The sequence below is a fragment of the Chaetura pelagica genome, unplaced genomic scaffold (genome assembly GCF_000747805.2).
Source record: "Chaetura pelagica isolate M959 unplaced genomic scaffold, ChaPel_1.0 scaffold139, whole genome shotgun sequence".
Taxonomy (NCBI): Eukaryota; Metazoa; Chordata; class Aves; order Apodiformes; family Apodidae; genus Chaetura; species Chaetura pelagica.
Window position 1 is genome coordinate 5,957,567 of NW_009970717.1, and position 19,721 is coordinate 5,977,287.

General features: G+C 36.7%; 1 protein-coding gene across 1 annotated transcript in view; it reads left to right on the plus strand.

Moving 5' to 3' along the window:
- CDYL2 (chromodomain protein, Y-like 2) overlaps window positions 1-19,721 on the plus strand; it is a 51,794-nt gene that overhangs the window by 31,838 nt on the left and 235 nt on the right. Inside the window, exons 4-8 of the mRNA XM_010006246.1 lie at window positions 4,570-4,787; window positions 11,591-11,763; window positions 16,325-16,535; window positions 17,264-17,407; window positions 19,650-19,715. Coding sequence (XP_010004548.1) covers window positions 4,570-4,787; window positions 11,591-11,763; window positions 16,325-16,535; window positions 17,264-17,407; window positions 19,650-19,715 — 812 coding nt within the window. The remainder of the gene's footprint in view (window positions 1-4,569; window positions 4,788-11,590; window positions 11,764-16,324; window positions 16,536-17,263; window positions 17,408-19,649; window positions 19,716-19,721) is intronic.

Here is a 19,721-nt window from a genome sequence, read left to right on the forward strand (position 1 = left end):
TTCCCTTTTCTACATCACTCTATTTCTCTACCATCTGCTGAAGAATTTTTGCTTGTTGTGTATCACTTACCACTTTTTTTCTCCATTATGAAAATCTTTGTAGTCTCATGGTGCTCCTAATTTAAATACTCTCTATGAACTTAGTCACTGCTTTCTCTTATTTTTTTAGCTTATTCTTTTTTATTTATTCTGGAGAAATACTGGCAGTAAAAGTTGACCAAATATGCTTGCTCTCTCAGTTTGGATAAAAACTCATTGCTTTTAGATATTTTACAGATGCTCCCTTAGCTGGAGAAGTCTGAAATTATTAGGAAATTATCAACAGAACATGGCTTTCAAGTATGTACAGTATCAGCCATTACCCACAAGAAAGACAGAAAGGAGACAGAGAAATGCTGTTGGGAAGACTGAGGAATGTCAGGCTGTTTTACCAGGGAGAGTAAGGAGCGTGGTTTATTTCACCTAGAAAAATTAAAGCCCTAGCTCTGATCCATTTCATTCACCACAAATGCATGCTGCTAGCAAAAGGAACAGTCCAGCCCTCTTTCTGATGATACCCTGATTGATGATACCCTGATTCGCATCCTTTCCCCTCCACCAGTTTAGTACTCTTGAGGCTACAAGGTGAAGTTTATCTGTTTGAAAACCCTGGTTTTGCAGGGTGAGTTTCCAGCCAAGACAGTTCCTCAGGTCAGTTCACAGTCTACTTGCACACTGGTGCCAGCACAAGGGTCAAAGCCTAGGGTTGGTGACACAGCCACTGCTCCATTCAACTGGCTGTGATGGAACACTAAGAACAAATCTGAAAATAACAGTAGCTGGAGGTGTCTGATAGAAGCATGGATAGAAGCAGTGAAAGGAGATGGGGAGATCCAAGTCCTCTGAAGCACTGAGTGATCTGAGGTTCACTGCAATCTTCTCTCTCTTTTCCTCTCCTACTATTTGGCTGCTCAACTTTTACTGCAATGCTTCATATAGTCTCAGACTCAATGTGGGATCTTTAGGCACTTTCTAGTACCAACACTAGCAGCAGTAACATCCTTACATGTTGTTCCCTTTGGCAGTCGTGGAACAGAAGAGAAGATACAGGGACAGGCAACTAAAATTAAGAGGATTACAAGAATTAAAAGAGCCTTCAGTTAGGAGAGGGGAAGGCAGAGGGGGAATATGATCAAAGTTTACAAAATCATCAAGGCCTCAGATGAAGTAAATGCTGAACTGAGAATTCTTCACTGTGTAGTGGCTGCACAGCTTCTCAAACTCATACCACAGGAGGCTGTGGAGGCAGACATCATCAACAGGCTCAAAAAGGAACTAGAGAAATCCATTAAAAGGTCCATGAGCATATACTGAAGGAAACAGGAAAGATGAATCCGCTCACATTCCCATGGAACACTTACTGATGGTACATGGGGAAGGACTGCAGATAGTGGCCATACTTGCTTTTTCTCCTTAAATAGCATCCTTCACTGCCATTCTTGGAGAAGGATTACTAGATGCACCAGTAGTCTGGGGCTGTCTGAAGTTTTATTTAAAAATATTGAAACTTCTTCTAACCATCAGTGTGTTTTTAGGTGTTCCACAAGATTTACTGCTGATGAAAATCAAGGTAATAATTAGATTAAATCCCCACTAAAGGAAGGAATATTTTCACCTGTTCTGTTTTCTTTTTGTATGTTGAGCATCAATGACTCACTACTAAGCCAGTAAACAGCATTTAGAGGTAACTAAGGATTCCTTAGTTAATTTGTGACATCCTTAATTTCTGTCATATGCAGTATAGATTGCTTTAAGAAAGCCTCTTTTTTCCTATGCCACCATAATTTTTCATCTTGACATATTAAGGTAATGTTACCCTTGTGTGCATTAAGCAGGTGCCAACTATTAACCCTCATGCTCCAGAGCAAACCTTCAGTAGCTCCATCACATCCATGCAAGAGACATGCTAAATTGGCTTGCTTTGTCTTTGGACTTTGCTGATCATTTTCTCCAGTTTATCAGATTAAGCAAGATTACAGGGATACACAGTATAAACTGAAACAACAATTTATTCACTATATGTTGTTCTGTTAAGCATCCATTCTTGGAAATGCCACTTTTCTCTGTGTATTTATCTCATATTTAATTTAGGTCTTTCCTGTGGTTAAATTTCTGTCAGCTGGTGTGTAGGCAGTTAAAATATCGTTATCAGATATGTAGTTTCTTACATCATATATTTCATTACAAACTGAATGAATACATTACTCAAACAAAGAAGAATACAACAAAAAAACCCAAAATTATTACTATGAGGCTTTTTGTTTAGCTGGATTATCTGTGTGAATTAATCTTCTATCATTCTCTTTCCATCTGTATTTAAAATAGATATGGCATAATCTTCAACACTAAGTAGCTAATCACTATAGTTAGTCTGACACATCTTCCATTCAGTGGTCATCTGTGCCTCTGGTTTTATAAGGTCTTTACACTTTTTTGGGAGATGTAACTCTTTACATATTAGTAGCTTATTGCTGGGTCAAGCAACATAGTAAGGATTAAATAGATAAAAGTGCAATATTTAAAACTCTGCCTAAGTCAAATAATTAATTTGTTTCAGTATATTCTTCCCAGTGCTATTAGTTTTCCATTAGTAACTTCACAAGTTGATATTTGTAAGCATACATGTCAAAATATAGGCAGTAGCTAAACCTTATGAAAAAGGAGAAACATGCCATAAAAAATTGTTCGTAATTTTTAAATTTGAAGCACATAGTGTTTTCTACACTTGTAGATAATTCTTGTGAAAAAAAAGAACAAACAAACAAGTGTCAAATTCTGCTGGCTTCAAATGCATTTTTTTCCTAATTAATGATCTAATGTAATTTGACAATGTTTGCATTTCACTAGTTAAATCCTCTATTCAGTATAACATAGGCAATACTTTAGTTGGAATCTCTTAATCTAACAATGAAAAATAGATTAATGATTGACTAAAACAGCAGACTTCTTATCCAACATGCATTTCTTTGTGTAGATATATGTGTACACACATGCACACATTACATGATGAGGCCAAGTGGTGCACCAGTTAAATAGTGGTGTTAAATAATGTTGCAGTGGATGTACAGGCTTTCCAAACACAGGGAATAATTCCACAGGCTATTGCCAGCTGAGGGGTATCAGTTCAGTTACCTACATAAACATCAGGTTGAAACACAACTAATCTACAATGAGGGTAAGGGACTTTGGTTTTGAGAATAATCTGTTATGAGTTCACCATTCAATTCTGTTCCAGCAGAGTATTTTTAATTGGATACCAGTCATTTCAACTATAACATTTAAATTCATGTTGTAATATTCATGTCGTCTGCCCTTTAAAAATTCCTGGCTATTTGATACCAGAAGCTGAACAGGTCAGCTTTGGCAGGAGTAAAGAATGGAACAAAGTTGTTTTCATTCAGCTCTTTCTTGGTCTTTCTTAAACATGGCATATCGTGGACTCATGTCTCTTTAAACAAAAAAACAGATTTGGAAACTATTTCAATTAACAGAGTGACTTTAATCCCTATTCCTCTACAACCTGTCTCTGCTTTATCTTAATGGCACTAGTGTGAAACATCTGCAATTAGAAAAGGAGTCTTGCATAAAAAGCTTTTAAAGATATTTTTAACATTCTGACTCAGCATTTTTACCATTCATAATATATTGTCTCTTTACATAGGAACTGTAAACATAAGCAAAGTAATAGTTTACAGTTCATACACAGTGTAAGTCAGAGTAAACTGCCTTTTAAAATTGACATACTATTACTCTCATTTGGTTTTAAGGAGGAACTAGATCTTTCTTGTCATAATTCCTTTTTTTCCCTATTGCTGGATATCCTCCAAAACAGCATCAGCATCCATATTTTCTATATGCAAAGTTCAATATTAATATAATAACTGTCAGTCAGAAGTCAGTAATTATTAGTCATTATTGTTACTGTAAAATGTAATGAGCAGAAGCTTAGGATAAGAGCAAAGAGGATGGCTAACTGCTACTTGGAATGCTAACCTCAAGGATTCATGGAAGAGAACGCCACTCGTGTCAGCTTAGTAAGTAAGAAATCCCTTAACTTATTGTCAGATAGAGATGTGCAACAAGTTACTCAGATTATCATTTGAAACTGATGATGAATTTTTGGTCAGCATAAAAGGAAGAAAACATAACTTTGAAAGATGGGGTTTGGACTAAACCTATCATGTCAAGTTCTTCCAAAGTTGAATTGGAGTTTTCCTATGAATTCAGGGATCACAACGAATTCGTATGAAAGACCATTGCTTTCATCTTCAAAGCAGAACTGAATCCCATTAAGAGTACTAGTTCTACACACTATATAATTCTTGGATCTAGAAGTTGTCTGATCAGACAACAAAAAGTACTGTATGTACTTGAGGCCATATTTGACTGGCCAGGCATATTTTTGATTTATCAGATTTATCACATAGAGGCTACTGTGAATACTGAGCCATGTTTAAGCTGATAGAAAGTATCGCTCCATTTCTTTGAAGGTATAGACATAATTATGCTTTGATTCTTTCCGTCTGAAAGGTTCTTCTCTGGCCAATGGAGGCTTGAATCTACACAGCACTGTGAAGAGGAAACTAGATGGTGAGAAAGATTATGTCTTCGATAAGAGACTAAGATATAGTGTACGTCAAAATGAAAGTAACTGCCGGTTCAGGGACATCGTAGTCCGGAAAGAAGATGGTTTCACACATATATTGCTGTCGAGTCAGACTTCAGATAACAATGCACTCACCCCAGAGGTAAGCATGTAGCCATAAAAGCCACAGAAAGCCATCCTAATATGTGGGTTATCTTGGAGACACTGCACCTGAACTGGATTTTATGTATTTTTATTCTAACTGATTATCCTAAAAAAGAAAGATGGAGTTCAGATTTATCTTACTTTTTCATGCTTGAGATTCCTATCAAAACGAATGCAATGGAAATTAATTTTTAACTCACGTGTCTGAAACCAGAAGTTGGAAGTAAAGAAAGGAAAGGCACGATCAGTATTTCCAGCATGGAGTTGTGTGAAGCAGTTGTTCACATGTTGAAGTTATGATATTTACCATCCTGAGGAGAACGCTGGTCTCACTCATGCTAGTAATTTAAATAGTGCTCCCATTGTTGCATATGGAGGACTTTCAGGCTGTATCCTGAGACAGTAATTCTAAAAGTATACCTTGATCCCTAATTGCTTTTTCTCTAATCACTTTATGAGTCCTTTTTATGAAATCTTAACCAATTAGGGGCTCTATTCTCAGTTGAATTGCATGAAGTTGTACAACATATCAATTATATTAATGAATTCTCTTGTTCCGAACATTATACACTTAGAGATAGACTTGGACTTGTAACTTGTACTAGTCCAGTATGTATACTGGTCACTGGAAGGGCTGAGAAGCTTTTACTTCCATTCCCTGTGATCCCACCACAGTGGGCAGCCCTAGTTTACCTTTCCTGTGTCAGTACAAAAGGGGTGCCAATAAATGCCTACATCAGGGTGCACATCCTGGAGAGCAGACAACATGATTGTGGTGCACGTGGGCAGCAATGGCCTGATGGAGGGGGGTTACCAGAGATCAGAGAGCAAAACAACAGGAGCTGCCTCCCAGCACAATTCTGCCTGTCTGAGCATGCTGGGGGCAGAGTTGCTCCACAAGCTGCCCACAGTGTGGCAGATCTCTACCTTTTCTGCCCTCCAGACAAAATAGTGCAGCTCTGTCTCTACAGTAACTTCAGGATAAGATTATACAAAATATGAGTTCAAGCACCATTTGAGGGAAAAGTAGATTGTAGCTTTGAGGAGTTACTTCGTTCAGTAAGAAAGAATAACTTTTAAATTAATTACTTGTAATGAGCTTCAGATAAAACCACTGGCAGGTATGATGGGCCCTAGCTTTGATTCCCCTTTCCAAATGGACACCTACATAAGGATGTTTATACACAGAATGATACTAAATAGTTAAAACTGTTGGTACATATATTTATCACTCCTGGTTCTAAAACTATATAATATTTAAAAGAACTATCTTGATAATTAACACAGAACACCAAACACCTGCTTTTAATACTAATTTCTTAAAACGCATTAGATTGCATCAAATCCATCATTCCATCCATGCACTAATTACCACTAATTGGCACTGCAGGTAATTTAAAGGAAGAGCTCAAGAGCCTGAAAAAGTATGAAATCAAGGACTGTGTTCAGGCTGAACAGACATACCTTTACGTTGTTGGCTGTGCTGTTCCACATCAGCAGTATTCAAATACTCTAAGCAGTGAATTAATTCAGGCTCTTCAGGTCTGCCAAACCAATCCATTTCATCCTTTGAAAATTTTCAATATGCCAGGAGCCCACCACTGTGGAAGAATAAATGATAAGCATATAATAGTCCTCTTCTTGCATTATCAGCAGAGACTATTTCTAGAACCTTTATTGAAGCTCACTCAAAACCCAGGAAATACATTTTAGAAAACTACATTACTGACCAGGATCTGGATGGTCAGGAATTAATCAAGGTAATGAGTTCTCCACATTGAGATTGTCTGTTTAAAACTCATCCAGACTGAGAGCAATTGAAAGCTCTTGCCCTCTGAAGGCTGCTTGCTGGCAAACATGAAATGACTTCTTTGGCCTCAGTCCAGGCTGCAGCCCATGATCATTCACACTACAAAATTCAGCACCTCCAATATTGGCAATTCCACATCCTTGCTGGCAATTGCAGCAAAAATCCAAGGAGCTGAAAGGAGGAATACGTAGAATGTCTTGTCCTTGCAGTTTGCACCCAGTGCAGTGAAGCAAAATGACAAGAGGGTTTTATGGACATTTACAACATTTTCAGTTTTGATGCCTTTTATCAATGAAAGTACAAACACAAAATTCCTACAAAATTAAGAAAGTGTATTTTATTTCATTTAAAAAAATGCTAACTTCAAGCTTTATTAGACATTCAGTAAATTATGTTTGCCAAACAGTAAGTTATTTACTTACTCAGAGCAGATCTACTTAGTGTGGTTAAAATAGTGCTCTGATTATTCTCAGATGTCTGTGTTAGGAAAAAAAAAAAGTGTGCATTGCTCACAATCATTATAAAATTAAACTTATACAAAATCACTCTCACCCCTAAGCAGTCTTGCTTCCCTTTGTGTTTTACCTTGATCTTCAACCACTGGCCTCTGCTATTTATGCCAATTGAATTAAAATAATTAAGAAGTCAGTTGTAAAAAAAACCAAAACAAAAAACCAAAAAAAACATAGAGAAGTCCACCTGACTCTTCATCCTAACTGTCTGGTAATCCCATCACACCTGTGGGTTTGTGCATGTGATTTTAGCATGCAAGGTGCTGATGCTCCTTCCAGCAGCAGTTGCACTGATTAAAGTTGGCACAGTGTTACTCCAGTAATGGAGGTTTTTTCTACACAATGTTCAAGGCACTATTGAAATTCTTTCTTATATTTTACAAGACTTTATAAAACTTCCATGCCAGTGCCATGAAACATCACAGCTTTTTTATTAGAGTGGCTTAGGCTTGCTACTCTTAAAATTCATTTTAAAAATAGATATGTAAAATATTTCGTCTTTATAAATTCCTCTGGGGCATTTTCTCTCATGGGCCTTTTGCTGCTTCCCAAGTAGTTTCTCCATTGATGATGTTGCTGTTTTAACTCAGCACATTTCACGGATCCAAATTCCATTTCAAACTGAAGATTAAATGGATCCATCCACTGTTTTTACTTTACACAATTAATAGAACTAGGAATGAATATTCTCCTGGATTAAAAGCAAAGCATACCCTAAACAGCTGATGGTTCCATTGCAGGCTGATATAAGCACACTGCTCATACAATGATTTGGGTTGGAAGGGACCTTAAAGATCATCTAGTTCCAATCCCCCTGCCTGGGTTATGTATGTTTTTAGTCTCATACAAAGACAAGGTGTTTTTTTGGCCAGTACTTCTGCCTGAAGCCAGTCTTATAGGATCCCAAGTCCTGTATTTATCAAACAGAAAGGACTCATCATCTTTTTGCACAGAGTCAGAAACAAAAAGAATATTTATGTAAAAAAGAATGATTGTGGAAGAGGTTCTAAGAACAACAGAATTACTTTTAAATTTTATTTTACCTGTAAGAGTATCAACAGTGAATCCTTAGGGTTTCAGAGAAATTAACATTTTAAACTAGTATTTCTATTTATATGAACAGGAGACTTCTGTTCAAGATACTTTCTATAACTGTGGTGTTAAATTCCCAGCTTCCTGATTTCCCTAGAATGTAAGAAATATTGAAAGCAAAGGGCACCAAATGCTTTTTAACATTTCCTACATCCAGTAAGAGGCATTAAAATAAGCTTTTAGAAGTGTAATGAAGTTTTAAACATTTAATGTTTATTTTGCAGTATAAGGTTTCCTATTAAAGAACTAACCAACATCTTTTCTTGACAGGATTACAAAAATAAGCACCTTTGGAGAAAGCGATAATTTTATTATCTATTTGGGTTTCAATAAAACAGTAATTAAGCCTGGTTTAAATTTATAATTTATTAGATAGATAAGTGAAAGAACTGACTTTCACTGTTTTGTAAATACTTCCTCAGAAATTTATGTCAAATGCATTCAAATAAAAATTTCATCCCCATGACTTAAAATTAACTAAAAGACTATTTTAAAAAAGCATGGAACTGGAGAATACTGCTGTGGAGCCCTGGAAATAGTATTATTAGATCTGGTTCACTAGAGAAAGTAAAATTTAGTTGGAATATTTCATATTTGTATCAAAATGAGAGGAAGTTTAAGGACCATGGAAGAGAGAAAAATAATATGGAATCTGACAAGGAAATGTCACAAAACCCCACAGTACATCTATATTTGCAAACTGAATCCACTAATGCATTAAATAGAAATTTGTACTTATAAACAGGCAGCAATTCTGAACTAGAATTATACGGACTTTACAGTTCTGCAGTTGAATACACAGTTCTGTAACCCTTTATTTTATTGTTAGTAGCTTTCCCATAATCATATAAGCACCTGTAGAGAAGTACCCATACCCAAACAATTAATGAGGACAGTTTGATGCCAGGGCATGTGGAGCAGTAGTGACAGCAGGTTGGCTGTAACTAGGCTGAGTGACAAGGTGACCAGGTGAATTTTGGACCCCACCAGCAAAGGAATCTTTGCATAGAACAAGGGAGTGGGAACTGACTTTGCTGGCATTGGTATATTACAATGAGACTCCGAGCACCTTTTGATGATAAAGTTAATGACAAACTTAACCAGTTGGTTTTTTTTAAATGCCACTTTTTGGAGACTGAAAGCACCAATACATTAGGGCTTCCTAGTTCCTGGTATTTTTTTGCTAGAAACTAGTGGGGAAGCGGAACTAAATTTCCACTCTTGCTCAAAAATACTATTCAAAATACTGATAAATCCTTCCCATTTTCACCTATATCTGAGAAACCAGTTCATAGTTACAGATCTTTAATGTCTCCCTCTCCAAAACATTGAAAAAGTAGTAATAACACAGTATTGTTTTTTCCTACAAGTACTATAACCTCTGCTCAAACGTTTGATATAATTTTAGATGACTTTAGCCATCCAAATCAATGAGGGGTAAAATAAAAAAAGAGACAGGTTTGTAATGGCAATGGCATGTTGGAAGGAGAGCAGTGGTAAGATCAAAGAGATGGCACATATTCAGATATAACTTTATGAAGGGAAACAGTAAAGAAAATGGCTGAATGGAGTATCATATCATGGCATCATATTTAAAGCAATATTTCTCATTGTATGTAAAAATATTTGACTGGTATTCTCTGACATGATTTAGACACCCTCCCTAAGAGAAAGCCTATTTTGAGAACATTTAAAATAAACTAAGAGGACAGTCTCACATTCACGTGGAGCTACGAAATCTTTTTTTACTCTAACATCTACCACCTTCTAAAGTTTCTTCTTTAACTTTGAGCAGAGGCTTCAGGGTTTTTTCCTTTGTTTCCTCTTTACCAAATGTGCAGTTTTGCTATGTTTTTACCAACTGAAGGCTGAGACAGCCTCTGAGACTGAGAATTAACAGTACTTGTAAAACAGCTGATGAAATTTTCATGCCTGCACCAGAATTTCAAATACACTTCCAAATTCTGCTGCTTTTAATTACTTCACTTCCACCCACTGTCACATACTTGTTATTACAGGCATTCTGAAGTGCACTTGAAACATCTAAAAGTTTGTTACCTGCATTCTCTTGTCCCAGCCTCAGCACTCAGTAACAATCATTTGCAAACAAGTATGGAAAGCAGGCAGGTAGCATTGCACTGCATGGTTTGAACATACAAGTTCAAGCTTGGCCTCACAAGCTACAGTATTTCTAAATAAAGGCTACCCAGAATGTTATAAACAAAACTTCTTTTCTGTCTGTAGGGACATTTCTTAAATAAGGTACTTCAAAGATCAAAAGAATTTTTTGAAAACAGAAAATAATGGACAAAAATCTTTTTCTGTCATGTGGAAACTATATTTAATCCCCTGACCACATTCTATCTTTCACCTAAATCTACACTAACAGCAAATCTTCCAGTTCAGAAAAGAAAAAATTGACTTAACTTTTGCATGTATAAGTAGTACTTTGACACATCAGTATGTTTAAGCATAGGAAGTGTCACACTGGATAAAATCATGACCCTATTTCAGTAGGAGCAAATCACTACAGAGAAGAGGGAAATGAGTCTGCAGTGGCTGGTATCAGTTACAGCTTACACACTACACTGGGCTGTGACCAAACAAGAAGTTACCCATCAGAAGTTTTGGAAATAATATTTCCTTTTAAAAATCATTACAAAAAACAATTATGCTCAGATGAAAGGCAATTTTCTGACAATACCAGCAGCTCAATTCTATACAGATTTTTATTAGGTTTGATTGATGGTGCAATTAATAGCTTGATTCCATTGTAAATCAGAATGTAAAAATGGCTCTCTCTCAAGTGGCTTTTTTGCTCTAACTTTTACTTTAACAGTATCACTGACCACAGAAAACTGAATAATATATTTGTCATGTTAATGTATATGATGTCCTCTTGTCCTGCCTTGCTCTGGTTCAAGTTATTTAAACCAAAGTAATTGAAGAACTGAAATCTGGGGTTTATTGATTTTGCTTACAAGCGTTGAGGTTAATAGGCTATTGCAGTGATAACCATGTTACTGAGGATACAGTGATGTACCCTGAATATACACAATGAGAATTAAAAACTGATATTTGAAATTACTTCATTGCAATCAAGTAGCATAAGCTAGCTAGAATTTCCCATAGTATAAGCAAAGAGCCAAGTCCTAAAAACTGTGAATTAGAAAACATCTACAAATCACTTCCAAATACAAAATATTTTGTAAACTCTCAGTGTTATCATTCTAAGTCTATTAAAATTATATAAATATCTATATAATTGATATAAGTACTAATAGCGCCCAAAATTGAAGTCTCTCAAAATCAATAAGGTTTGTAAAACTAGGGCAATGATATTGCAACAGCATGCATGTCGAATTGTTTACTTTTCTTTATCCACAGATCATGAAGGAAGTTCGGAGAGCATTGTGCAATGCATCAGCTGATGACAGTAAACTCTTACTTCTCAGCGCAGTGGGAAGTGTATTCTGTAGTGGCCTAGATTACTCATATTTAATTGGCAGGTTATCCAATGACAGAAGAAAGGAAAGCACTAGGATTGCAGAAGCTATAAGGTGACCCAAGCTTACCTATGATATCTAAATTATGAAATGCAGTGTGTGATTATAAAGATATTTATCAGGTCCAAAAATGTTGTATATTGAAGTGTTGATTGCATTCTAATGATAGGCCTACACATTTGTTTAGTAAGAAGAACGTTGGACCTTTCCTTACTAGAAAAGAAAGCACATTTATTCCAGTGCTAATATCCACAGGGATTTCTTTTATTCCACCTCTCTGTATTTAATATTTCAAATCATTCCTCCAAATTCAAATGCAACTTTGTTGTTGTTTTTCCAAATTAGCTATTGCTCCATGTTCTAAATTGGTTCCTGAAAGGCAGATATTTTCATTGTTTTAATGTTCATCTTTTTAATGAATTTCAGTACCAGTGGGAATCCATGGCTTACTCATATTCTGTTGAACTAGCAGTCTGCCACTGTTTCAGAACCTTACTAGAAGGCTTTCTACTCTTTTTCTTAAATTTAAATTACTTAATATATATGTTAATGTAGTTTTATTTTTCTAACTAAAATGTGACTTTCCTTATATATATATATCACATTACCTTAACAGAAATCCAGGGTATGTAACATGCAGTCTACAAATCGGTCTGCACAATACACCACCAAATATTTCCATTATCAGAAGATGCACTTTATACTTCTTGGCAGATCTTCCAAGTATAAATTGACATTACTTCTCTAAAGCAAATTTCACCAGTCTGTACCAGGAGAGAGTTTGATCCCTTTTTTTCCTACTTCTTACAAATAAATATTATTATTCTGAGAGTTTTAAAACATATGCAACAATTGTATGAAAGAATATTAAATCATTTTTTAAAACATATATATATTTTGAGTATATTAGTAGAACACAAGTGAGGCTTAGCACATGACGTATTAACCACCAATTATCTTGGTTACAACTACTACAGATCAGTTTGGATTCTCAGTTTAGTACTTCTGAAATTCTCAAAGTAGTAATTATTTTGAAAGAATTTAAGATGTACTTCTTAAATATAGTAAATTATGATCTGTTTTGAAGACCCTAGGTATGCTTGAATAGCATTAATGTTTAAAAAAGGAAAAAGTTTTGAAGGACACATCCTAATTTACTATTTTTTTTTAATGTAAGAAATTTTTAGTAACGTGGAACCAAAAAAAAACATGAGGAAAGAAAATCACTATTCTTGTTTGAAAACACAGGCAAACTCCATTATAATATAAAAATATAATATACATGTTCATGTCAATATTGTGTAGATTGTGTTATTCTATATGTATACATTTATCTACACACATTCAATATACACGTATATTTATCATTTCAACATTTAAATGAGTATAAGCCAGACTATGATACTCAGTTTTTCCATCCTTGGACTCACAGAACATTCTTGACATACTGGTACAATGTACTGCTCCTTGTCAAGACTGTCAGCTTCAGGCTCACTGGAAATAGATTTTTATTGTACTTCTGGAAACAATACACTATGTTTTCCATTTTGCACACTGTGCTTTCTTTGAACAAAGGACTCCACTCATGGAAAATACACTCTAACAGGAGTAGAAAAAAATGTACACTTCTCTCTTTTAGTGGGTAGGATGTCCTAAAACACGAGTTGATCTCTTGCCTCCACTGCTTTACATCAAGATAGATAGTATTAAAGTGAAATTAGAATCTTGATTACTGTGTTTCCACTGTCTAAAGTATGGATCTGGTATACTGATCACAAGTTAAAGCTGAAGTTTAAATACCCATCAAGTCTCATCTCAAATGTATGATTTATTCATTTGGCCTTTGTCCTCATCTGCTGCCTTTGGGACTTGCAATTCAGAGATGTGTGGCACTGTAGCTTCTCTCCAAGCCCTGAACATAGATCCATCAGCCTAAGCTGCCATCATCCTGATGTGTGCCTGGCATTGCACTCCTGGAGCAGGAGAAGGCAGACAGACAGACTGCACTGCAAGAGTGCATCTCTGGCCTACAGAGCTCTTCAGTCGACTCCCTGGAAGGCATTCCCAGCATCAGGCTGCCTTGTCATATCATCAGTCAGGCACTATTATGTGATACAAGACATAAATTTTTGGATGTGCTCAGAAGAAAACAAAGAATGACAACTTTACTTGTTCAGCTTCTTTATAGTCTTTAATGAACTTCTGAGCCCTGAGCTGCAGCAAGACCTCTGCAACAATGCAGAGATACCTGAGCATCCCATAGTGTACTCAATGGTCAACTTCCCAGAGATCCTCTAGCAAAACTGAAAGCCTTCTACATGTGACACTTTCCTATCTTTGAGCTTCTGGCTCTACTAAGCAACAGTAGTTACAATTTAAGTCCTTTTCAAAGACTGCCTTGAACTGAGACAAGATTCTTCCAGCCCAGAAACTACATGTGTGAACTTCTGATTTGGAGAAGTGGAAACATGCCAGGTTCTGGGTACAAAGATGACTCAATGAAAGAAATAACATACCAAACAGGGAACACAGATGAGTGGAGTGCTGGACACTACAGCTTCTGCAAACCAGTTACAGGCATTTTTTCCCCTCTCAAGCTCCCAATATTTTTAGCCTTCCTGTCCATCCCATAGATGGCATGTTCCATACCCATCTGTTGTACCATCCTCTGTTCTCCCCATCCTTTCCCCATCCTAGAGGCTCATTTTATCTTCTCAATGTTCTGACCCACTGTCTCCCCATTTCCAGGTCCTCCTGTGCTATCTCACTCATATGAAGATGTCACATTTCCTTCAACCCTCCCCCTCCATTGTGTTCTGCATTGTTCTTCCTCCCCACCATCTAACCATTTCCTCTTCACATCCCTAACTGCTTTTCCATATTCGCTTCCAGTCCTCACATGCCTCCTGCTTTTATCCACAACACCTTTTTCATCTGCCTCCATATGATCCTCAGATCATTTGCCACCACTTATCCATAGTTTGTTTTACCTATCATTGGCCACATCCCCAAGTTCTAATCTGTAGTCTTACTTGGAAGTCTTACTTACTTAATTGCTAAGGTTCTGAAAATTCTGGAATTTATCAGGTGCAGTGATCTACAGTCGTTACTCAACCAAAAACAACTGAAGAAATAACAACATAAGGGAACAGCATTGCTTCTGCAAACAAAAATTAACCACAGATCTACTTAAACATCCTGTCTTCTAGAAAGAAGTGGTCTCAAACAGACAAATATGATGCACCTTATTTCACTCTTTTATCTTACTCTGATCTTCTGTTTTATTACAGACTGTGTACTTACAGAGCTCCATCAATTCCCACAAGTCTCTCCTTTCCTTGTTTAAAATGTAGCCAATGTCCTATCACTTCAGTCTGATGAAGTACTTCTCTTCAGTCTGCTTTCCATTTTGTGCCAAATCAGCACTCTCACCTGCAAGGCACACCTCCTGTTCTCCAGTAGAGAAATCCAGGACTTTTTGACCTCAGTGGAAGAGCTATAACTCATCAAAGGCCATATTTGACAAAATGCTCTTTCCTAGAACCTGTCAGCAAAGATGGACTCTGGATCTAATAAATACCCAGTACAGAAAGAGAATCTCCTCTTTTGTTTTTAATTTGATTGATAGAGGTCTATATTCTGAAGTAATTGAGCATCTCATTTGTCTCCATGTACCTGCTGTGCACTGAGCTGCTGGTGCCCATAATTTGCCCACAATTGCATTCATGCTTTTTCCTAATTGGTGTATAGGCAGTTCTGTTCAACAGATGTCTTTCCACAGTTGCTGGTAGGTAACTTATGTAAAATATCTCCTCATTGCACAGTTTAACATGTTCTAGTTCATTCATCCAGATGAATCCAATCACATTTACTTCCCCTTTATTTCCCATTGTTTCACATTTACTCTTGTAGGCAGGCAAGGGCATCTATTTTGTTATGCCTTTGATAAAGACATTTGCAATGAAGACTCAACAGATCGCTCAGCTAATTCTTTCCCTGTTCAAACACTTCTCTCTCTCTATCTCTGACTCCCCTTTTGTGAGTCTTGATGTTTCCTCTGTTGTGCCATGAACATTTACTATCTCCCAGTCCACTGATGGGACTTGCTGTCAATGGTATACTGTGACATAGGATCATAGGAGAACTTTTTTTGAGAAAAATAAATAGTCAGCAGTCCACCTATAAGTTTCCTGTCTTTCACACTATAATAACAAGTTAATCAAGTTATCCAAACCAGATCATCAGAATCCATACTAGCCACTGTGGAACAAACTGAGATTCGCTGTGTGTACAACTCCTGAGTTACTGGTCCAGAAGTAAAACAAAACCCAATAAAACCATTTTGCAAAAAGTACAAAAGTCAGCTCATATACAACATACACAAAACTATTTAATGTCCCAGGCACTCAGAAAGATTAAATAACTAAATATGAGCAAAATTTTCCATGTGCAAACTAGAATGTATCTTGCAATTCTAACCTCGTAAAACTGGGCCATGATATTTATTGTGTTCACCTGTGGTTGTAATTTGTTTTCAGATTAAGTACTTTAAGATTGGATATTTATCTAAGTGCTATTTCTGTATTCAAGATCTTTCTTTTATTTTTTATTTTAGGGATTTTGTAAAAGCTTTTATTCAATTTAAGAAGCCAATTGTGGTCGCTATCAACGGTCCTGCTCTTGGGTTAGGAGCTTCTATTTTACCACTATGTGATATCGTTTGGGCAAGTGAGAAGGCATGGTTTCAGACACCATATGCAACAATACGACTCACTCCAGCTGGCTGCTCATCATACACATTCCCACAAATTCTGGGTGTTGCACTGGTAAGGTTTTCCACCCCAAACTGCTGAAGAACCTTTCTTAAATTCATGCTCTCCTTTCTCTCTTTAAAAAGTAAACCTGTTTCTCTTAACTGCCATTGATGGAAATGAAATACGTGGAAATTTCATCAAATCCCTATCAATTTCTTATCACAAAATGACCTCAGAATTCAATATATTCCACATGCTGCACACAAAAAGATTGAACACCTTGAAAAAGCAAACAAGATCATGGTAGAAAAGGGAAAAAAATGCATTAGCATAATAATGTTGCAGAGTACTTGTCTGTATTGTGGTAGGATTGTGAAGTAACAGAGCAAGATACTGCTCTCTGCTCTCTAAAGGCAATCCATAATAATTCCATTAAGGTTACTTAGTTTTTATCAGTATAACAAAGCAGAATTTGCCCCACAGAGTATTTTGTGCTAGGTTCCATGACTCTTGGCACAGTATCACTGTATCACTGACAGTTACTCCTGTAAAATCAGCACTACAGACTCATCACATATGCCAGCACATTTCTCTTAAATGAAACCCATGCTGTGCTCTGGCCACCTGCACAATCCTTAAATAGCTACTGAAACTCCTCTTTAAGTATTTTGCAGTATGGAAAGATACAGGAGACCATTTGTGAATGTAATCTTGAAAATAGCAGGCAAGTATGGAGAATTTTTTACAGGAATTATAACTCAAGTAATCAGAAGTAATCAAGTAAACTTTTGGTTTCACAGGCAAATGAAATGTTGTTCTGTGGGAGAAAGCTAACAGCACAGGAAGCCTGCAGCAGAGGACTAGTGTCACAAGTATTTTGGCCAACAACATTTAGCCAAGAAGTGATGCTACGAGTGAAGGAAATGGCATCCTGCAGTGCAGTGGTAAGGAATCAAACTCTTTTATGATTAAATGACATCTCACAGAGGCAAGGTGTGGTCACATAAGAAAGGTGGGTCCTCAGTTTCCACAACCATGTTTGTGGAAGAGGGCTGACAACAGAAAAACTGGGTAGGGATCAGAGAGCTCATGGAGTTTCCTGTTTTTCAGTGGCAAGGAGAGTTGTTTCCTTTCTCCATCTTCCCTTCTATCTGGTATGAGTGGAACCTCCCTGCCTTATATTTTGAAAGGGGATTTTAGAATTTTCCACCTTCCTGAAGCTGGAAGAGTCTGAAACTATACAGCTGTACTGGAAAATCTCTGTAGGGCCAGTAAGAAAGTATATTTGCCTTTCACATTGTTCTAGCCTACTGTGTTTCAGCTGAGTCTGCCTTCTTTTCTGCACCTGCATAGTTCCTGATTCTGTAAAATGTTCTACATAGTGCACCAATAGGGTAGGACAGTGCCAGGTAACCTCTGCTGTGAAGGAGAGGTGAGATCCAGACACAGACGGATTTGAACACAGTCTGGTTACAGTGTATTATAACTTTCCTTTTATGTACATAAAAGTTGAAAGAAAATCCTTTCCTATTTTTACTTCCTGTGTTTTTTTTTCCCTTCAGGCAGATATACTCTATTCTGGGCACATCCTTGTTTAAAAAATTGCAGTGAATAAAGTGATACTGGCTGCAATAAAACTGCAGTAACTGACATGCGAACTGTTGCTATTTCTCGCTATATTTCCTATGCCTGAAACTGTCTGAGCATCACTCAGTTTCATTTAAAAGATCCATTGTAAAAGAGAAGGTAGAGACACAGGAGATTTTTAATTAAATGAAGTGTAGATTAGATCTCTCAAAAGGCATTAAGAATGAAACTCTGGAAATGTAGCATAAGCTTATTTGATCATGCTGATATAATGTGTATTATATGAGTTGGGTAAAACCTCTGGGCCCTACTGTGAATTCTTCCTTTCTTCACTGTTACTGGTTGCCAATGAAATTTTCTCTTGAGATCTGTTAGGAAAACTGGTGCTAACTTGTGGACAAAGATGAGAGTTAAAACCATCAAAGACTAGATTTGCTTTCTGAGATCCTGAATGCAAATCAGGCTGAAGTCACAAAAACCATTAATAGGGTGAGCTCATCCAAGTTCACTGTGGATACTTGTTCACAGACAGACCAAAAAAATACACAGGCCCCGAGATTGGCAATTGACACCATTCACTTGGTTTAAAGAGAAACACTATTCTGCAATGGCAGTGTTGTTACTGTTGTTACCAGATAGGAACTGGGCTTCATGTGTAGACATTGAAAAAGAGTGAAGAGTATGGTCTGCCTTACCATAAACACTCTATTGGTTTACACTAAGTCTTCTGTCCCCAAAAAATCAATAATTTCTGAATTAATAATGGTGTTGTTTGATTAGTTGGGTTCCTTGTGGTGTTACATATTTCAAAAAGAATTTTAAAGAAGGTAATCTCAATGTTTCTAAAAATGGGTCTGAGAAAAGCAAGGTGAAAAATGCAAGCACCCATGGACCTGCTGTTTGTGCCTTTAAGAACCTGCAGCAATTAACAAAGGCTTCAGCTTGGACGTTCCATTGCAAAAATCCTTAGGTGATTTGTTATGACTACTTGTATATGCTAAGCAAATCTTAACTCCAGAACAGCCAGAGGGTGGTTATTTTGCTTAACAGCCTTCTTTTGTAAAATATTTCACTTTTATAAAAATGTAAGTAAATGAAGAGCTATTTGCAGTGAAGTCTCTTTCCTATTAATTTCTGGTTTGATATGGAAATTATGCACAAGGGTAATTTTTTTAAGATGAAGAACATCCACATTTGGGTTTCCAACTTCCATAACCTTGAAGACTACCTTCTAGAAAACAGGTAGCCAGTATACCATCTCTCACACATTTTCATTTCAAGGGATCGCATTTTCAACAGAAGGGAGTTCAGCTCCTTCTAGTGCTTCATGGCAGCCTTTCAATAGACTGAGGTACTTCAGAATCCCTCATTCCTTTTAAAAACATTTACATTAATGCATAAACGTCAGAAGCCCTTAATTCTTACAGATGATAACTATCAGCAAGTGGAGTTGTGGCTGTAAATCAAATCTAATTTATGTGCCCAAAGGAGTTATTTAGGTTTTAAAAGAGTCAGTAGTATAAAAATGCTGTTCACGCCATTATTCATAATCATTTTGTCAGATTCAAAGTAAAATACAGAGCGTAATTTTGGCTTTAGGTACTGGAAGAGTCCAAGTGTCTCGTGCGGAGCTTCCTGAAATCTGGACTTGAAGATGTGAATGAGAAAGAG